The sequence below is a fragment of the Oryzias melastigma genome, linkage group LG17 (assembly GCF_002922805.2).
Source record: "Oryzias melastigma strain HK-1 linkage group LG17, ASM292280v2, whole genome shotgun sequence".
Lineage (NCBI taxonomy): Eukaryota > Metazoa > Chordata > Actinopteri > Beloniformes > Adrianichthyidae > Oryzias > Oryzias melastigma.
In genome coordinates, this window is record NC_050528.1 from 8146077 (window position 1) to 8149430 (window position 3354).

At 35.4% G+C, this 3354-nt stretch overlaps 1 protein-coding gene across 1 annotated transcript in view; it reads left to right on the top strand.

The window, feature by feature from the left end:
- cdh2 (cadherin 2, type 1, N-cadherin (neuronal)) overlaps window positions 1-3354 on the top strand; it is a 102314-nt gene extending 98960 nt beyond the window's left edge. Inside the window, exon 16 of the mRNA XM_024273520.2 lies at window positions 2579-3354. Coding sequence (XP_024129288.1) covers window positions 2579-2785 — 207 coding nt within the window. The 3' untranslated portion in view covers window positions 2786-3354. The remainder of the gene's footprint in view (window positions 1-2578) is intronic.

Below are 3354 nucleotides of genomic sequence, written 5' to 3' on the forward strand. Positions count from 1 at the left end.
CTAAACTCCAAATTAGCACAGAAAACCTCAGTAAATGCCAAATTAGCCAAAAAAAACTGATTTGTTTTTTAAATACTAGCTAAACCCCAAAATATTCTAAAATTCCTTAATAAACTAAATTAGTCAAAAATGTTAGCTTGTTACAAAAATATTGGCTAAACTCCAAATTAGCATAAAACAGACTTAAGTATATGCCACATTAGCCAAAAAAGCTACATTGTTGCTTAAATACTAGCTAAACTCCAAAATAGTCTAAAATTCCTCAATAAATTAAATTAGTCAAAAACATTAGCCTTTTGCTAAAATAGATGCTAAACTGTAAATTACCATAAAAAACTTCAGTAGATAATAAATTAGTCAAAAACGTTAGCAAGTTGCTAAAATATTAGCTAAACTCCAGATTGGTATAAAAAAAACCTCAGTATATGTCAAATAAGCCAAAAAAGCTAGCTTGTTGTTTTAGTACTAGCTAAACTCCAAAGTACTCCAAAATTCCTCAGTAAACTAAATTAGTCAAAAACGTTAGCATGTTGCTAAAATAAAAGCTAAACTCTAAATTAGCCTACAAACCTCAGTAGATAACAAATTAGCCAAAAACTACATTTATAGTTTTTTAATTCAAGCTATTTTTTACACAAAATTTTCAAGTTTTATTTCAAGTTTTCAATTTATTTTCTCAATTTTTTTTATTTACAATGTCTTGTTTTTTAAAAAAAAAATCAATCTGTTTTTTCGCTCACTTTTACTGATCCTTATTTGACCCAATACGATTCTACTTCCACACAGGGATGAAGCATTAAAGGTATTTTCAGTTAGAGGACAGATGACAAATATCAAAGTTGTACCGTCTGTGGAGTCAAGAGAGGCCATGGGGTTCAGTCACCGCTGGCATTGAAGGAAGACACGCTTCTAGCCATATAAAGGAGCTTTTTGACCAATCAGAAACTGAACGCCCCAGGACATTTTTTCTCTCTCTCTCTAAGCCAGGCGTCTGCAAAACCTTTAACATTTAAAGATCCATTTAGCTTGATTTCTCATTGACCATAACCCAGTCGGAGCCACACGTCCTTCAGAAAAATAAGACTTCCTATTTATGTTGTTACTTTTATGTGAAATATAAATGTACTATTATTATATAAAACTAACTTTTTGAGAAAATGACTTTTTCCCCAAATATGAAACATTTTTTTACTTTTAAGAGAGCCTTCCTTTCAAAATAAAAGACTTCCTGTGTCACATAGGATCATCTCAATGGAGCAAATCTGGTGGTAGGTAGGGAAATGGCAGCAGAAAAGAAAAAAAAATATATATATATATATATATCTTTTTTTTTCCTTTTTTTTAATGGGGGAATTAGATTGTATATAAAACATAATTTTGGCCAATACATTAGAAAAATTCTGATCTTTATTGATAAATTTAGCTTTGTGAAAATAATACTTTGTTAACAAAATCAGGAGATTTGTTAAATATATAGTACATAGCATAGTGTCCGTCGGGTAAAACAATCCCAGATAATCAATTTCCGTTGTGGCTTTCTTGTTTGCATTTACATTTCTATTTTTGCTGTGATCACTTGATGTTTATAGTTACTTTTTATTTTTGCAGAGCTTGCTTTTTAGTTTGCATATAATTAATTTTGCACAGTTTCTTTTCTGTTTGCTAATTTTTTTTTTTGCATTTTTTTTGTTTGCAGATATATTTTTTCACCGTTTTCTTTTCAATTTTTGCAGTTATTTTATGTTTGCTGATTCTTTTTTGCACAGCTTCTTTTGTGTTTTCAATTTTTTTCAGTTTATTTTTCATTTGCAGATGTTTCTTTTATTTTTGCAGATATTTTTTTTATTTTTGCTGTTTTTTTTCTTTGTAGATACTTTTTCATGTTTTTCATTTTTAGATGTTTCTTTTATTTTTGCACAGCTTCTTTTGTGTTTGCAATTTTTTTCCGTTTATTTTTCGTTTGCAGATGTCTCTTTTATTTTCGCACAGTCTCTTTTATGTTTGCAGATATTTTTTCTGTTTCTTTGTTGTTTGCAGATATATTTTTTGTATTTTTGCACAGTTTCCTTCTTTCTTTGCCTTTACTTTTTTCTGCTGCGATGGCGGTTCTCGGCCACCGTAGTTTAGGATGCCACACTGCTCACAAAGCAATTATTGGGGTCAAATTTTCATATTTTATGAGTAAACTAATTCCACCTCGCACCCCGCCATCTCTTTCCCCCTTGAACGCCATTAATCCTTTGATTTTCTTCTAAAAGTGAAATAGAAAAGGGGGTCAAGGAAAGGCCCCGACTTTGGTTTTTAATCACACATTTGCTAAGTCATCCTAGAGAGGAGGATCTAAGTGAAGCAGGAAAACGATAGGAACTAAAAGTTGATTAATCGAGACAGGAAGCGGATTTCCAGGATAAACGGAGGGAGGCCCGCTGACAGCTTTTAGGATAGATGAGCTTCTTTGTGTGCAGCAGCAGGTGTGAGGCAGCAGTGTTTGTGCGGCCAGCTCCTTGTTGGCAGCCGTGTCTGTGTGCCGACCGCAGCGTGGCTGAATCGTCTCATCTAACCGTTGTTTTACTTCCAGGGACTGAAGGCAGCAGACAACGACCCCACCGCTCCCCCCTACGACTCCCTGCTAGTGTTCGATTACGAGGGCAGCGGCTCCACAGCCGGCTCCCTAAGTTCGCTCAACTCCTCCAGCAGCGGGGGCGACCAGGACTACGATTATCTCAACGACTGGGGCCCTCGCTTCAGAAAACTGGCAGACATGTACGGTGGGAGCGATGACTAAGACAAAGGAGCCACACCTGGAAGGACGAAAAGATGGAAGCGTTTCCTGCTGACGGACACGGACAGCTTCTGATATTCCCCACGAGAACGGCAGAACTGTGACTCTAAAGATACAAAAATCTAAAAAATTGATCCAGAATTTTTTTCTAAAACAACCAACCTAGGCTTATTGTTGTAGTCTACGCATCATATGCTTGTTGAAAGCTTCGGCATAGGCTGTGGTCCAGATGAGGAGGAGGAGGAGGAGGAGGAGGAAGAGGAGGTGAGGGAACACTGGTGGACTGTCACCCTCAGATTGTCTGTATTGAATGCGCTCAGTTACACTTGAATTTCACAGTACAGAAGCACTGGGATATAATGTGCCTTTTTGTACATTTTTTCTTTTTCTTTGTTTTCCTGATCAAATCGATTAGTTGTATGTTCAAGGCTTTAATGGTACTGACTTTTGGAGTGATTTCAAAGAAATTATGTAACACACTTTCTTTTTTTTTATCTCTTTGTTTTTATTTCTTTTCGGTGACACAACGCTCCTGTTTGTTGAAGATTATTTAAATAAATCACCTAAGCAAA